General features: G+C 35.4%; 2 protein-coding genes across 13 annotated transcripts in view; one reads left to right on the top strand and one right to left on the bottom strand.

Moving 5' to 3' along the window:
• Window positions 1-15945, bottom strand: part of CENPP (centromere protein P) — a 220403-nt gene that overhangs the window by 36191 nt on the left and 168267 nt on the right. For 2 of the 6 annotated variants that reach the window (XM_072959106.1, XM_072959108.1), the window contains one exon: window positions 2110-2340. The exons of 3 other annotated variants lie outside the window; for them this stretch is intronic. In XM_072959106.1, the coding sequence (XP_072815207.1) occupies window positions 2224-2340 (117 nt within the window). In that variant the 3' untranslated portion in view covers window positions 2110-2223. Of the gene's footprint in view, window positions 1-2109; window positions 2341-15945 lie in introns of those variants that run through there. One more of the 6 variants, XM_072959107.1, reaches the window with a different exon arrangement.
• The window catches only part of ECM2 (extracellular matrix protein 2), a 71981-nt gene that overhangs the window by 27110 nt on the left and 28926 nt on the right, over window positions 1-15945 (top strand). For 3 of the 7 annotated variants that reach the window (XM_006209213.4, XM_006209212.4, XM_072959097.1), the window contains exon 1: window positions 7806-7960. The exons of 3 other annotated variants lie outside the window; for them this stretch is intronic. The gene's annotated coding sequence lies outside the window, so the exon portion shown is untranslated. Of the gene's footprint in view, window positions 1-7805; window positions 7961-15945 lie in introns of those variants that run through there. One more of the 7 variants, XM_072959098.1, reaches the window with a different exon arrangement.

The following is a 15945-nucleotide window of genomic DNA, read 5'->3' as shown; positions in this document are numbered from 1 at the left end:
GACTTCTACATGGAGAACTACAAAACACTGATTATGAAAATTAAAGAAGACTTAAAGAAATGGAAAGATATCCCATGCTCCTGGATTAGAAGACTCAATATTGTTAAAATGGCCACACTTACCAAGGCAATCTACAGATTTAATGCAATACCTATCAAATTATCCAGGACAGTTTTCACAGAACTAGAACAAATCATATTAACTTTTATATGGAATCACAAAAGATCCAGAATTGCCAAAGCATTACGGAAGAAAAAGAATGAAGCTGAAGGAATAACCCTCCCAGACTTCAGACAATACTACGGAGCTACAGTAATCAAAATAGCATGATATTGGTACAAAAAACAGACATATGGATCAAAAGAACAAAATAGAGAGCCCAGAAATGAACCCACAAAATTTGGTCAATTAATCTTTGACAAAGGAGGCAAGAACATACAGTGGAATAAAGACAGTCTCTTCAGCAAATGGTGTTGGGAAAACTGGACAGCAGCATGTAAATCAATGAAGTTAGAATACTCCCTCACACCATACACAAAAATAAACTCAAAATGACTTAAAGACATAAACATAAGACAAGACACAATAAATCTCCTAGAAGAAAACATAGGCAAAACATTATCTCACATACATCTCAGCAATGGTCTCCTACAGCAGTCTACCTAAGCAATAGAAATAAAAGCAAAAATAAATAAATGGGACCTAATAAAACTTACAAGCTTTTGCACAGCAAAGGAAACAATAAGCAAAGCAAAATGATAACCTACGGAATGGGAGAAAATATTTGCAAAAGATGATACTGACAAGGGCTTGATTTCCAGAATATATAAACAGCTCATACGACTTATTAAAAAAAAAAAAAAGCAAACAACCCAATCCAAAAATGGGCAGAAGACGTAAATAAGCAATTCTCCAATGAAGACGTATGAAAGGCCAAAAGGCACGTGAAAAAATGCTCAATATCACTAATTATCAGAGAAATACAAATCAAAACTACAATGAGGTATCACCTCACACCAGTCAGAATGGCCATCATTCAAAAGTCGACAAATGACAAATGCTACAGAGGCTGTGGAGAAAAGGGAACCCTCCTACACTGTTGGTGGGAACGTAGTTTGGTGCAGCCATTGTGGGAAACAGTATGGAGATTCCTCTAAAGACTAAAAATAGACTTACCATATGATGTAACAATCCCACTCCTGGGCATACATCCGGAAGGAACCTTAATTCATAAAGACACCTACATCCCAATTCTCATAGCAGCATTATTTACAATAGCCAAGACATGGAAACAACCTAAATGTCCATTCACAGATACTGGATAAAGAAGCTGTGGTATATTTATATAATGGAATACTACTCAGCCATAAAAAATGATAAAATAATGCCATCTGCAGCAACATGGATGGTCCTGGAGAATGTCACTCTAAGTGAAGTAAGCCAGAAAGAGAAAGAGAAAGACAAATCCCATATGATATCACTTTTATGCGCAATCTTAAAAAAAAAAGACAAATGAACTTATTGACAAAAACAGAAACAGACACACAGATACAGAAAACAAACTTATGTTTACCAGAGGGAAAGGGCGTGGGAAGGGATAAACTGAGAGTTCGAGATTTGTAGACACTGACCAATATATATAAAACAGATAAACTAGTGTATACTGTATATCACAGGGAACTATATTCAGTATCTTGTAATAGCTTATGGTGAAAAAGAATATGAAAATGAGTATATGTATATTCACGTATGATAGAAGCACTGTCCTGTACACCAGAAATTGTCACAACATTGTAAACTGACTATACCTCAAGTGAAAACAAAAAGAATGGCTTGGATATTCTTTGGCCTTTGTATTTTCATATACATCTTAGAATCTGTCAAAAAAAAAAAAAAGGAAAGTATAGCTTTTCTGTGATTTCATTCTCTAACTGTAGTAAGACACAATTGATTTCTATATATTAATTATGTATCTGGAAAACACATTAGATGAGTTAATAATTTATCTGAAAGTTATTTCAGATTTTTTTACTGAGATAATATTGATTTGTAACATTATGTAAGTTTCATGTGTACAACATTATAATTTTATTTCTGTATACCCTGCAATGTGCTCACCACCAGAAATTTATTTTCCATCTGTCACCATACAGTTGATCCCCTTTACACATTTTGTCCTCCCCTCATTTCAGATTTTCTATATATACAAGCATTTCACCTGGGCTAGTTTTTCCCTTCTTTACTCAATTTTCTTCTTATTCCTTTTTTTTTTTTTTTAATTTCTCTTCCTTGCTTTACTGCACTGGCCAGGACCTTCAGTGGGCCTGCTTGTCTTGTTCCCTGAAAGGGAAAATTCCAATATTTAACCATCGTGTATTTTTAAATAGCTTTACTGAGATATAGTTTACATATCATTAAGTTCATCCTTTTAAAGTATATAATTTAGTGGTTTTTAATACTAAAACTTCATAGTTGGGAGCCATCACCACTGCCTATTTTCAGAACATTTTGATTACTCTATAAAGAAACTCTACCCACTGGTAGTCACTCCCCATCCTGCCACCCCAAATCCCATCTTCCTCATCCCAATGACCACTCGTCTACTTTCTGCCTCTGGGGATGTGCCTATTGTGGACATTCCATATAAATGGTGTCATATAATACGAGGCCTCTTGTAACTGGCTTCTTGCACTGAACATAATGTTTGAGGTTCATCCACGTGGTAATGCGTATTGGTGCTTCATTCCTTTTTATTGTTGAACAATCCACTGTAGAAACAGACTACACTTTATTTACCCACCCATCAGTTGGTGGATATTTGGGTTGTTTCCACATTTTAGCTGTTATGAGTAGTGTGGCTACAAAATTGGAAATTTGTGTACAAGTTTCCATGTGGATTTACGTTTCCACTTCTCTTGGGTATACAGCTAGGGGTGGAAGCGTGTTGATTTTTTGTAGATACTCCGACAAACTAAGGAGTTACCTTCTGTTTCTATTATAGTAAAAGTTTTCTCTCTTCCTTCTTTATTATTTTTTTTCTCTCCTCCTTCTTTAAATGTTAAGGTGATCATATAATATTTGGATTTTATCCTTAAATCAACCAGGTATTTCTTGAATAAACCTAGGGTAGTCATGATACAGTCTTCTATAAATACACTACCAGACTTGGTTTGCCAGTATCTTAGCTTTTTTGAATCTGTGTTCATTAGTTAGACTGATCTACAATTTTCCTTTCTTGCGATGTCCTCGTCAGGTTGTTGTATGGTTATGCTAACCTTAAAAAATCGTTTGATAGACTTTGTTGATTAAGATAGGCCTACAGTATCCTTTGTGGGGAAGTGTAAAATTATGGATCTAATAGTTATAGACAATTCAGGTTTTCTATTTCTTCTTCTGACAGTTTTACTAAATTACATTTTTCTAGGAATTGTCCAGATCATCTAAATTTGCTGACACACAGTTGTTCATAATATCCTCTTATTTTAACTGTTTTCAGAATCTGTAGTAATGGCATTTTTTTCTAGTCCTCATACTGGTGATCTGTCCTTTCTCCCTTCTTCCCGCATTAGTCTTGCTGCAAATTTTATTAGTTTTGTTTCAAAAAATCTAACTTTTGGCATTGCTGCCCTTGTCTCCTGTATTAACTTTTCTATCTCATTGATATTTTAGCTCTTCAGTATTTCTGACAAACACCGCCAAGGCAAAAAGTTGGTCATGAACCCTCTCAGATCTGAGCCCAGTGATTCCTCATGGTCTGTTTTTAAAAACTTTACTGATAATTTTAAGATTAAAAAAAAATAGTGATCTAGCTTTTTTAGCTGTCTTTGATGGGAAGGTTGGTAGAATCTCCCCATCTGCCAGTACTGGATACAGAAAACTGTAAAAATTGAACTGCGTATCTAAGAAATTTATGCTGCTTATATGTATTACCTATTCAAAAATACAAAAATCATTTAAAAAACAGAGTGGCAGGTAAATGGACATTTTATATATTCCTGGTGGGAGTATACATTACTAGAATCTTTTGGGGGAGCAATCTGGAAAAATGCACCAAAACTCAAAAAGGGGAAATAACCCAAATGTCCACTGGCAGGTGAATGATACAGGAATTTCTTATGGCATATTTATACATTAGTGCTCCATTTAAATGTAAATACTCCTTTGAGAGGGTAAATTCAATGAAAGTAAATGAAGCAAATGTCATACTTCAGTGTGAGTTAGCTGAAAAGGCATTTGACTGTGGCACGAGGAAGGGATATAGAATACTGAAGCAAGGTTAAGACTTCCATTTCTGAGCGGGGCCCTACTTAATATTTCCAAACTTTAGCCTTATCTTAAGTGTTACCTACAAGTTGTCATATGGAAAACACCTGTACCCTTGGAAGAGAAACTAACTCATTGGTTCTCTATACCACAGCGGTGAAAATACTGGAAAGGTGACCTTACTCAAACACATGTTCTGGAGTTGGAACCAGCACCGGCCGTGCTTGTAGCCTGGGTGCTGGTGGACCTGTTCACATCCTCCCTGGTGACCAGCACCGAGTCTGCAGAGCGGCTGTCAGAGCCAAGTTTTAGGACACAGTTATGGCTGCAATCATAAAAGGGAGGAGAACACTAACACCAGCATTTTCCATGTCCTGCTGTGGTTAGAACAGTTTTTGCAGACGGACTCATGGAACAGTCCATTAAACCACATGATTTTAGAGCAGGGACCTCAGAAACTGTATGATCTGTCTCTCTGCAACCTTGCCAATCTTGGTATGGTAATCTTGGTTACTCCTCTATGCTGTTATTTACGTGACTTCTTTTTCTGATGGTTTAATTTTGCTTAAAGTTACTGTTTTTTTCTGATCTGGGTATTAAAAACTCAAAACATTATAAAAATACAGAATTACAAAAGAAAATCCTCCCATAATTCCATCACCCAAAGATAACCACTAACAGTTTGTTGTTTATTCCTTCTAATTTGTTCTCTAGAAGATGCTAAATTGTATACATTAAAAGAAGGTAACATAATAGCACTTGTACTGTTTTGAAATGTCTTTCCTCCTTTTAGTGTGTTGTGGACAACTCTGCATGCCTGTATAACAGAGTTACTTCTGTCTCACTACATAGCTTTTGGACAGCCTACTTTGCCCTATCAGTATATACCTGAGTTAATTCTTCTTCTCTCCCTCACCCCCTGCCCCATAAATACAACGCTTCAAAGTACTTTTCTAGAGGCACACTTGTGCAGACAGACATGTGTTTCTATAATGGATTCCTAGAAGTAAAATCCTGGGACAGAGTACAGCTATTGTTAAAGTGTTCTTAAAGAAAATAAGAGTTTCTGTTTGCCTTAAGCAATATATCTAACACTGTATGTCGTTCACTTTTTTTTTCCTCCCAAAACAAGGTATATATTTCAAATCAGGCCACATTTTTTAAAAAGACTTTTTTTTAGAGCACTTTCAGATTCACAGCAAATAGAGAGGAAGGTATAGAAGTTTACCCATCTATATCCCCCATCACACAGCCTCCTCCATTGCCAACATCCCTCAGAGTGGTACATTTGTTACAACTGATGGATCTACGCCAATAATCATAATCACCCAAGACTATAGTTACATTAGGGTTCTCTCTTGGTGTGCGCACTCTATGGGTTTAGACTACTGAATAAAGAAATACATCCATCATTATGATATCATACAGCGTATTGTCACTGCCCTAAAAATCCTCTGTGTTCTGCCTATTCATTCCTCCCCTCACCAACCCCTGACCTTGTTACTGTCTTCATAGATTTGCCTTTTCCAGAATGGAATTACACAGTACGTACCCATTTCAGAATGGCTTTTTTCACTTAGTAACATGCATTTAAGATTCCACCGTGTTTTTCATGGCTTAATAGCCCATTTCTTTTTAGCACTGAATAATATTCTGTTGTAGGATGTACCACAGTTTATCTATTCACCTACTGAAGGGTATCTTGGTTGTTCCAAGTTTTGGCAATTAGGAAAAAGTTACTGGCAACATTTGTGTGCAGGTTTTTGTGTGGATCATAAGTTTCCAACTTATTTGGATAAATTGCAGTGTTAAGAGTATGTTTAGTCTTCTAGGAAGCCACCAAACTACCTTCCAAAGTGGCTGTACATTTTGTATTCCCACCAGCAATGATGAGAAGTCCTGTTGCTTCACATTCTCACCCACATTTGGTATTGTCTGTGTTTTGATTTTTGAAATTCTAACTGGTGTGTCGTGGCATCTCATGGTTGATTTAATCTCCAAAGCTCTTTTCTATTGTGCGTAGGTATTTGTAGGGGGAGGTGAGGGGAACTCCTAGCTCTCATGTTAGAATCTTCCCAAATGTTTGGTAATCTTGGGCTATCTGCTCATGTTAAAAACACTGACCAAAAACTCTGAATGTGTGAGTGGAGATGGTCAACTCTGTGGTTGTACTGGGTTGAGCTAGTTTGGATTCTGAACATGGGGGTTCCCTGTTCCACCAGCCACCCAAGGCCAATGTGTGATTTTCATAGACTTATTGCATTAACAAAATCTTAACATTCATACTAGCCTGTACATCCCTTGGGCTTTATCAGACTGCAGAGATGGGTTCAATTTAGGGATAAATGCTTAATACTTGAACAAATGATGGAGACATCAGGAGGACTGTGGTCATATGCCCTGCTACTCTTGAGTGCAATTTGCCAATGAATCTCACCATTCCCAGGATCTATAATTTCTAAGCCTGGAACACCCACAGAGCTATCCTCTTTCACACATGTTCTGGGGTGTGGTGGGTGTCATCTATCAGACAGAGCCTACGTGCCTTCAGACTTGAAGAAATTTCTCAAAATTTCTTGTCTTCTAACAGTATTAATTATTTTGAAGTGCAGTGTTACATTTTTAAGAACAAATACAGTTTTTGATATTTTTAGGAATTTGGGTAGCCCACGTGGTTATTAGTCCATCATCTTGATCTGATCTATCCAGGTCATGTCAACATTTTGGAAAAACAGAAATGAAATTCTTCTGTCAAATAATGTAGACCCTTGAGGTAAGTAAGAATATAAAAAAAAGATATTATAATTACCTAGTCTAAGATAAGCATTTTATATATGCTATTCGTTCTATCTGCACAAAAAATTTTGAAAGATAGGTATTACCATCCCAGCTGTTCAGAGAATAAACTTGAGTCAGAAACAGTAGGAACTCACCCAAGGTCCCCATAAGCAGCACTGTGGGCCTAGGACCTTGAGCTGTCTCAGACCCGCTCATCTGCAGATGAAGAAACAGGCTGAAGTAGACAACTCATTCGCCAGAGTTCACTATAATCGGAAGCCTCATAGTTCCCTTGCATATTTTCTTGTTAATTGCTTCAAGGTTGGAAGTTACATAATTTCAATGACATTAATATGTAACAGCTTTATGTTTTGTTAACAATACTGAGTGTGAGATTGGTGTGGCTGGCAGAGAGAGGACCAGAGAGTTAAATAACGTTAACCAGATTAAAGGCATCCCAGGAACGCATAACTTGGCAATGAGTTGTTGAGCCATCTCTGCAGTCTGATAAAGTTCAAGTGATATGCAGGCTAGTATGAATGTTAAGATTTTTTTTTAATGCAATAAGTCTGTGAAAATCACACATTTCTTAATCAAGCCCCACTTCAGTGCTTCCAACTCCGCCCTCTCAGACTCCAAACTAATACTTTTCCCCCACTGCTGCTTTCCACTTTTTCTGTGATTTAGAACAAATATTTCCCTTGGTAACCATTTTCCCTGGTTACTCGCTTGGCTGATTTTCTGTACAAAGAACTGAAAGGCATGTATCCCCAAGGGACGCAGTTATTTTAGATTTTACTAAGAAGTCAGTATTTTTCAACATTCCTTTCTTTGTTTTAAAGAAAGCTCTGGTTTTGTTTCATTTTCATCTGGAGACTTAAATGACACCAAGCAAAGCCTACTTAGTTTAGATTTCCAGGTAAAATGTTTTAAATTTTAAGTTTCTACTAAAGCATGTGGAATGGTTTTAATATTTGGGTGTTTTATGTTGCAAATATGTTTTAACACTTGAGGAAATTAGCTCTTACTGGTTTTGAAAGTTTAAAGTGCGTATTGTGCTGTTTACTTGTTTTTTTCAGAATGACTAATTCCGAAGTATTTAAAACTTTATGAAATTAGGATTAAATATATTTTTATATGTTTAAATAGAATTATATGCTCAATAGAAGTGTAAGTTGGTTTGAAAATTTCATTCTTTCCTATTTTTAAGTCCTAAAGGAGCATAAAGGATTAATTAAAACTGTTTTTCATTTTAAGCCTGTTAAGTGAAGTCAAAAGGGATAACAAGCATCTTGTAGCTTTGTGCAGAAGTTTAAAATTCTAAATTTAATACTTTTAAAGCTCATTTAAGACAGCTGATGAACAACTTCAAAAGGAGAAAAACAAAAAGTTAACTAAGATTTACAGATTATATTTAATGTTGGGCTAAACACAATAAATGCTAAAAAGAAAGAAAAATTTACTTGATCACAATAGCTCACTGTGTCATAAAAGTTTACCTCTAGAAACATACTCAATTGCAAAGGTTTTTTTTATTGAGGTAAATATTAAATACAATGTAAAATTCTATAATTCGCTGAAAATAATGAAGGCCTAGACATCAATTATAAAATTAGTATTGAGGTTGTTTCATGAAAATTATTTAAACATTTCAATAAGACTATTTAGATTCTGATTTTGTTAAAATTGAGATAGCTCTGTAAATTTATTTCTGTACCTATCTATTCAGATTTCTACATAAGTAAAAGTGAGCCAATTTGAGAGGGAAAAAAAGAAAAAAGACAAAGGGAGATGGTTTCCAGGATGGAGACACTGGGAGAAGGGTGAGCTCAGGCAGTGCTTTGCTAAGTAAGAGGTTCAGGGACAACAGGATGCTGGAGACCCTCATGAAAGTTTCTCTCCAGAGCCCTCAAATCCAGGGCCTCTCTCACCCACCACAGGATGGAGATTCACACATACAGCTGTCAAAGCAAGAAAATCTCCATGAACATGCAGAGCACAGAATTTACGCTCTGCTCTCCATCAGAGTTTGCTTCCCCTGCTACTCTGCAATTTCTACTTCTATCCTGTCCCACAACCCAACTTTTCATATTGCTTTCCCCTGCTGCTGTTGCTATTTCTTCCCAACATATTAGCTTGCTCTCTGAATTAACTTTTACAATTTCAGTTGCCAGTTAGCTAGGAGATTGGCTCCCCCTTACCTTTCGCATGTTAGTTTTTCTAAAACTAATGTACATTACAGAAAGTTGTTCTGATATAGTTTCATTTCAATGACCTACAGTTAAGGTTTTGAAATGACTGCAGTAATTAATGTACATATACACTGAACAAAAGATTCTAGGCTGAAGTTAGCAGACATGAAAATACCAGATGCTGCTATTTGACGAGCGAAGGTGAAGTACTGACAAGTCAGAATATGATCCAAGTGCAACCTGACTAGAGGCGGATAATTCTGGCAGATGAAATCATAAAAAGAAGTACTGAGGTTCCAGAGGGCAAACTAAGCAGACATCACAATCTCTTTCCTTCTCACCAAAAACCTAGAAATAATAGAAGATATATTACAAACAAATACACAGGTGGCTATGTAGCTGCAGTAGGAAATAAGCAAGGAAGCTCCTGGTGAGATAGAAAGTGTGAGGAACCCTTAAATACAGAGAGAAGATGGGAATGAATTTAAAGAGGGAAAACAGCCTTGAACAGGTATGGGAGAGAACTGCGTAAAAAGAGCTTGCGTGGAAAAAAAAAAAAGTCATTAGATTAATAGATTCCAAGAAGGATACATTAAAGAAAAAAACCTATACATTATGGTAAAACTTCTGAATACTAAAAATGAGTCCAAAATCTGAAAAAAACTTCTTCAGAGAGAGGAAAAATATTTATTACAAAGAGATGAGAAATCAGATTCAAGTTAAACTTTTCATTAGTAACAGTAGATGTAAGAAACAAATGTAACAATACTGTAAAGTATTGAAGGAAAACTATTTTAACATCATAATTCTAGCTCTAAACAAATAGAATGATATTTTCTGTCATATAAGAATTCAAAATTTTTACAACCCGAATCATTTTCTTATAGAAAAAGGGATATATTTCAGGGAAATAAAACTGATCTGTGGGAATTCCTGCTCCTCATAATAGCAGACTAGGCAATTCAGACCTTTGAGCCTGCTGAGAATAATTAGAAAAAATACGTAAAATAAGAGGGCCAATATTGGGCATAAGACTGAAATTCAGAGTCTGGAACAGCTTTTCTTCTGGGGGCATCAGTGGATTCAGAAGAGATGACTGAGAAGCTTAGTGTAGCTTTAAAACGGCCTCACAAAGTAAGACAGAAACAAAATCAAGGAACAGGGCCAAGCAAGCAGCAAGGGTGACAGGGAAACGTGATGCGGATGGTATCACCAGGCTTTGGTTTGGGACCTAAAGCACTAATTATTAATTAGACGTAGTGAAACTCAGCTTCAAATCATTCAGTCTATGATTGATAGTGCCCTTAACCTCATGACTGAATGTAAACCCTATTAGGATAAATAAGATATCACTCTAGGCTTCAAAGTATTTTCATAATTTTTCATATACAATATATGGCAATCAAATGTCATCAGGCAAATGAAAAAACAGAACAAAATGGCTAAAAATCTAAAGAAATAAGAGACACAGAAACAGACATATAGAGGGTCCAGAAATGGAGTCTTCAGAGTCAGACTTTAAATAAATGTTATTACTATGTCCACAAAGTAAAAGACAAGATTGAAAAGATCAGTAGAGAATCAGAAACAAGAACTGAAAACTTGAAAAACTAAAAACAAAACAAACAACAACAACAACAACAAAAAACAGAAACAAGGAAGTCAATGGATGGATTTAACAGCAGATAAATCACAGGTGAGTAGGTAATTTGTGAACTGGAAGATAAGCTAGAAGAATAAGAAGGATCCGTCACAGGGTGACAAAAAGATGGAAAACACAAGACAGGGAAAGAGACATTAAAGACATAATGATAAGGCTCTTACACATGTCCCTGTAGTTCCAAAAAGAAAGAGGAGAGGTAAGTAGGAAAGTATTATTTGAAGAGGTAAGGACTAAGGAGTTCCCAAATTTGATGAATATCAGGCTATAGATTCAAGAAGCACTATGAGTCCCAAACAGGATAAAAACAAGAAAATCATATCTATGTATAATAGCATAAAACAGCTGAAAACCAAGTCAAAGAGAGTATCTTAAAAGCAGCCAAAAAAGTTACTTTTAAAGGAGGAATAATTAGGTTGACAGATGAGCACTCAATACAAAATATGGAGACAAGAAGACATAGGAATGAAATCTTCACAATGCTGAAAGAAAACATTTGTCAACCTAGAATTCCGTATTTAGCAAATACATCCTTTCAGAATGAACACGAAATATAAACATTTTCAGATAAACAAAGAATTGGTCCTTAGGAGTCCTGCACTAAAGGAATTACTAAAAGGTATTCTTCAATGAGAAAACAATCCTTACAGCAGATTGGAGATGCAGGAAAAAATAAGGAGAAGCAAGTAAGATAATGTTTAGGTAGATTTAAATCAGTGGTTCACAAATGGGGGCAGGATGATTCCCTCTACCCCCCCACCCAAGGATACATCCGGTAATGTCTTGAAGACATTTTTGGTTGTCAAAACTGAGAAAGGTGCAACTTGTATCTACTGGGTGGAAGCAGGGGTGCTACTAAATATACAAAAGCCGGCCCCAGCCTCCCCACACCCCATGAGAAAAGAATCATCTGACCCAAATGTTAACATGCTAAGGTTGAGACAGCCTGATCTAAATGAACTTCAGTGTAACATAATAAGCTTTTGAGGGTTTAACATATATAAAGAATTAAGATATATGACAAAAGTAATATATGTGCCAGAATGAGGTATGAAAACTTGTCCTGGCCCTTGTATTGTCCAGGAAGAGGTAAAGGTACTAATTTATATTAGACTTTATAAGTCAAAGATGTATGTGGTTATCTCTACAAAGAACAGAATAGCAAAAACTGTATAACTACTAATGGAATAATAGAAACCAAGTAATCAATTAAAATGAAAGTAAGCAAAAATGGAAAAAAAGAACACAAAATAGGCAGGACAAGGAGAAAGCAAATAGTCAGAAAACAGATTTAAACCTAAACATAGCAAGTATTACATTAACTACAGATAGACTAAATATTCCAATTAAAAGATAATAACTGTCATATTGCACTACGATGATATGCTAATATGAAGTATATTAAAAATATGAAAGGTTGAAAGTAAAATAATGCAAAAAATATATCTTGCAGACATTAACAAAAAGAAAGCAGCTACATTATGAGACAAAGTTGATCTTAAGACAAAATACACTACTAGAGATACAGAAAGGACCTGGGAGGAGGGTATAGCTCAAGTGATAGAGCACATGCTTACCATGCATGAGGTCCTAGGTTCAATCCCCAGTATCCCCTCTAAATAAATAAATAAATAAATAAATAAATAAATAAATAAATAAATAATCTATCTACCTATTTCCCCCTTCCAGCACCCCCCAAAACAACAGAAAGTACCTAATGCTAAAAGCACCAGAAATATATAACTATACGTGTGTATATACCTATACTATAGCCTCAAAATATACTAATAAACACAACCAAAATGACTGACAAATATTAAATTACACCCAGAAGTAAACCCAAGGAACAACAGAGTTCAACAATAGAGAATCTATTATTACACTGTTGTAAATGAAAAATTAAGAACACAAAAATATTTCCAGAAGATATATGCACAAGAATGTTTATAGTAGAGAAAAAAATGGGACAAATTAAATATCCATCACCAAATTCCTTGTTAAATAACTTATGGAAAGAAAACAGAACAGACAAGATGGATTAATGTACATTGACACAGATGTCCATATGACCACAATCTACTGCTGAATAGAAAGAAAACAGGTTATAATTTCATTTGTTTAAATATGTATGTTCATACTTGTTTAGAAGGCATCATGAAAGACATACTTAAGCTAGGGGTTGGGAAATCATGCCCCACAAGTCAAATCCTGCTTTTCAAAGTGCCATCAGAACACACTCACACCAATCCATTTGCTTCCTGCCTATGGCTATTTTTGGCTGTAGTAACAAAGTTGAGTAGTTTCAACAGAGATTATTGGCCCACAAAGCTAAAAATATTTACTCTTTGGACTCTGAAGAAAAAGTGTGCTTATCCTTGGACTAAACTACGAATCATGGTTAAGGCAACTTGTCTTTTATGCCTATGTATCATTTTGAGTTTAAAAAAAATGTACGATTTTAATAAATTCAAACACATCTTGAAAAGCATTGATAAAAAAGATTAAAAACTCAGGAGAGAGAAAACTGTTTGAAAATGGCTTTTATCTTTAATTCTCTTATGGGCCATGATGTGAGCAACAAATTGTAGCTCAGTCTAAAGAAGACTTTTCTGACAGAGCTGTCTGAACAGGGAAGAGGAAGAATTTCCCATTACTGGAAAAGTAGATGATTTCAAAGATTCATTCAAAATCTGAGTTCTGTACAGTGAAGCACCATTATAAATGACGTAGATTGCTACAAGACAAACGCATCACCTGAGCACAGCAGAAACACAGATTGAAAGTAGGATCATAAATCATGGAACATGCAACTCTGACTACATGAGCATTCAAGCATACCACAGAGATGTGGATATGGTTACAGATCATCACAATAAAGTGAATACCACAATAAAGGGAGTCACACAACTTTCTGGGTTTCCTGGTACATAAAAAAGTTACATTTACACTATACTGTAGTCCATTAAGTGTGCAATAGCATTGTCTAAAAAAGCAACAATGTATCTACCTTAGTTAAAAAATACTTTATTGCAAAAAAATGCTAACCATCATCCAAGCCTTCTGCGAATAACAACCTTTTTGCAGCAGTAACATCTAAGATCATTGATCACAGTTCACCATAACAAATATAGTAATAATGAAAAAGTTTGAAATACTGGGAGAATTACCAAAACATGACACACAGGCACAAAGTGAGCAAATGTTGGAAAAATGACGCTGACAGACTTGCTTGATGCATGGTTGCCACAAACCTTCCATTTGTAAAAACTACAGTATCTGTGAAGCATAATAAAGTGAGGTGCAATAAAATGAGGTCTGTCTGTGCTGTCTTCACAGTTCTGTCTTTTCCAGAATGTCATATAGTCACAGTCACATAGTATTAGCCTTTTCAGGGTGGTTTCTTCCACTTAGTATATATAATATGCATTTAAGATTCTTCCCTGTCTTTTTATGGCTTAAGAGCTTCTCTCTTTTTAGCACTGAAAAATATCCCACTGTCTGAATAGAACACAGTTTATTTATCCATTCACCTACTTAAGGATGTCTCGGTGGTTCCCAAGCTTTGGCAGTTATGAATATACCTGTTGTAAACATCCATGCGCAGGTTTTTGTGTAGACACAAGTTTTCAACTCACTTGGGTAAATATCAAGGAGTAGGACTGCTGGATTGCAGTTTACTTTTGTAAGTAAACTGCTAAACTGTCTTATGAAGTGGCTGTACCATTTTGTGGTCCCACCAGCAATGAGTGAGAGCTCTTGTTGTTCCCACAACCTGCCCTTTTTGATTTTGGCCATTCTAATAGGTGCACAGTGGTATCTTGTTCTTTTAGCCTGTCATCTGCCTACTATTTTAAAAGTCCATATTTGGGACAGGAAAGTAGAAATGCAGGATGATAACTGTGGGTTTGTCTATTTCTTCTTGCAGCTTATCAGTTTTTTTCTTCATGTCTTTTGAACTTGTACTGCTCAGTGTGTAAAGGCTTTTAGGACTGCTGGACAGATTCTTTCATCATTACAGAATGACTTTATTCTTTTTTTCTTATTCTTCTTATTGCTCTTATGTTAATATAGCTGTCCACTTTTCTTTTGATCAGTGTCACCAAGGTATATATTTTTCCACCCTTTTAATTTTAACCCATTTGTATCTTTATGTTGAGCATGAGTTTCTTACAGGCAGCAGAGAGTTGGGTCTCAATTTTTAAAAATTCATTCTGACAGTCTCAGCAGTTAATTGTGGCAGTTAATTAATTTACACTTACTATAATTTACAAATAATGTTTTGGATTATTTTTTATTATTCCACTTGATCTCCTTTATTGGCTTATTAGTAAAAACTTTTTTTGTTGTTGTTTAGTGATTACCCTAGGCTTGTATTACACATCTTTAACTTATTAGTTTACCTTTAATTGATATTCCACTTTGCTTATAGTATAAGAACATTACAATAATATATTTACATTTCATCCTTTCTCCTTTCTGCTTCTGTCATACATTTTACTTCTACTTAAGGTGTAAACCCCAAAATACAGTATTATTGTATTCATTTACACAACTGTTATACAGATGACTGTATTAAACAGTCAATTACCTTTTAAAGAGATTTAAAAAATCAGAAAAGAATATTTACCTGCATATATGTCATTTCCTGTGGTCTTCATTCCTTTGTGTAGATCCACAATTCTGATACAATTTTCCTCTACTTTAGCATTCGTATAGTGCAGTTCTGCTGGTGATTAATTCCTCCAGCTTTTCTATGTCTGAATATGTATTTTGCCAGTGTTTCTGAAAGAAACACTGGGTATAGAATTCCAAGTTGATGGTTTTTTCCTTTCAGTACCTTAAAAACGTTGTTCCACTGTCTTCTGCCTTGTACTGTTTCAAATGAGAAGTCTTTTATTCTGCCCTTAATTTTGTGTCTTCTTCTCTGGTCACTTTTAAGATGGTCTCATGCCTAGTTTTAAAGCAATTTGATCATGATGAATATTTGGCATAATTTTCTTCATATTTCTTATGTCTGGGGTTGACTGATCTTGGATATGTGGGTTTATAGTT

This window comes from Vicugna pacos, chromosome 4 (assembly GCF_048564905.1).
Source record: "Vicugna pacos chromosome 4, VicPac4, whole genome shotgun sequence".
NCBI classification, from domain to species: Eukaryota; Metazoa; Chordata; class Mammalia; order Artiodactyla; family Camelidae; genus Vicugna; species Vicugna pacos.
The sequence above is the reverse complement of the archived record's forward strand: the minus strand, read 5'-3'. Positions and strand labels throughout refer to the sequence as shown.